General features: G+C 43.9%; 1 protein-coding gene across 1 annotated transcript in view; it reads left to right on the forward strand.

Moving 5' to 3' along the window:
• Positions 1 to 1,660, forward strand: part of LOC104520714 (trefoil factor 2-like) — a 3,700-nt gene that overhangs the window by 1,178 nt on the left and 862 nt on the right. The window contains 2 exon segments of the mRNA XM_029083626.1: positions 1 to 61; positions 1,579 to 1,650. The exon segment at positions 1 to 61 is cut by the window's left edge and continues 24 nt beyond it. Coding sequence (XP_028939459.1) covers positions 1 to 61; positions 1,579 to 1,650 — 133 coding nt within the window.

Raw genomic sequence — 1,660 nt, forward strand, 5'->3', positions numbered from 1 at the left:
TGCTGCTTCAACGCTTCAGTCCCTGGCATTCCCTGGTGCTTTGCTCCTAGACCAAAGAGAGGTAATATGTCTTCCAGAAACACTGATTTACCTAGTGTTTGGTTATGCAGAAAAATGTTTCCAACCAGGGAGCAGCTCTGTTTCTCTTCTTAGGACACAAACCTCTATTAGAAGACCACTGGCAGTAAAACACGAAGTCAAACCTTGCTTACCCATCAGTCTTTTTTCTTGTCCCCTTCACACAATGTATTTCCTCTTCCTTCAGCCTTCTAGTTATCAAATAACTCGTGCTGATTATTTAAAAACATTTCACTGCCATTTGTGGTCTTTTTCATCAGTAGAGCAAGGGATTCTCAGCACTTATTTAAATGGCTCTTCTTTGTGGCTGAGGAGGACTTCAGCAGTGCATGTCAAAGTCCTGAGTAGATGAGTCCCTCTGTAACTTCTAGGTTTTTTGCTCTTTTCTCTAGCCTATTTTGATAATTGCTACTTCCTTCCTCCCCTGTCTGTTTCCTAGCATAATTCCACTTGGTTCTTTTTCACTCCCTGTCTTCTTTCAATGAATTCTCAAAAATATCCCAGGGGAAATCCTTTTGTCCATTAGATTCTTCCTTTCTAAAGCTTCTAAGGTCCTGCTTCCATTTTTTTGCATTTGTTTTCTCAGAGAGGCCCAGAGCTGCTCTGCCAGTCCTTCAAGGACTGGGTGTATATTTTACATAACTGCTAGATGTAAGCTACATTAGCTGGCCTGACTGTGCAACTCCTTCTTAGTAGAACTTCAGAGCAATCTCAGCAGTTGCAGAGGAGAAATGAGAGGAAGTGAGGGTGAAAAGGCAATGTTACCCAATAAAAGAACTTGATATGAATCAAGATTGGTGAACAGGGCTCAGAGTTGTTGGAGGAAAAAAATAGTTTTGCTTCTGAACACTGTTTCCATTTCATGAAAATCTTGAAAAACAAATGACAGCTACTTACAGTATCATTTTCATAGAATTGCTTTTCTGAGCAGAACTGTTTCAGGAGAGGAAAATTGACTTATTCAGGCTGGATGGTATAACCTCTTTACCTGTGAGTTTACCTTAAATTGCCTGGATGAGCTGTGATTTCCTCTTAACTGACCTACCCCCTTTCCCTAACTCAAATTGGCATGCAGAGGAGGCTGGGTATACCTCTCCCCATGGTAGCCAGGCTGCTCTGGTGTTAGCATTGGGTCAGGTGATGAATATACCCTGGTCTGAGGCCAGTGTCTTGGGAGACACACAGCTTTTCACCCCATTGCTGGATCTAGGAAAGGTAAAGCTGGGTCGCTGCCTACCAGATTCTTCTAGGGGCAAATTGTACCCTTGGGGAACAGCAGCAATTCCTCATCCCTTGGTATTTAGTTTTGCCTAGCAGGCATGGTGAGGATTTGGATCAACCTGCTGCCTGAAATTGGTATGAGGAAGGTAATCACGGCTGTCATGTCTGCTCACTGACCTCACCTCTGTGGCCTGCCTTTTATTTGTCAATTATGCCACCAGGTAAAGGGAACATAAAGTAACATGGTCACCTTCCTTCCTTTGTTTTTGCTTCTCGCAGTTAGGAAAGTGTGTCCCAGCGACCCCCAGACCAGGATAAACTGTGGCTTCCCCGGCATCACGGCTCCCGACTGTGAAAGCAG

The sequence above is a fragment of the Antrostomus carolinensis genome, unplaced genomic scaffold, assembly GCF_000700745.2.
Source record: "Antrostomus carolinensis isolate BGI_N321 unplaced genomic scaffold, ASM70074v2 scaffold52, whole genome shotgun sequence".
In the NCBI taxonomy this organism is placed as follows: Eukaryota; Metazoa; Chordata; class Aves; order Caprimulgiformes; family Caprimulgidae; genus Antrostomus; species Antrostomus carolinensis.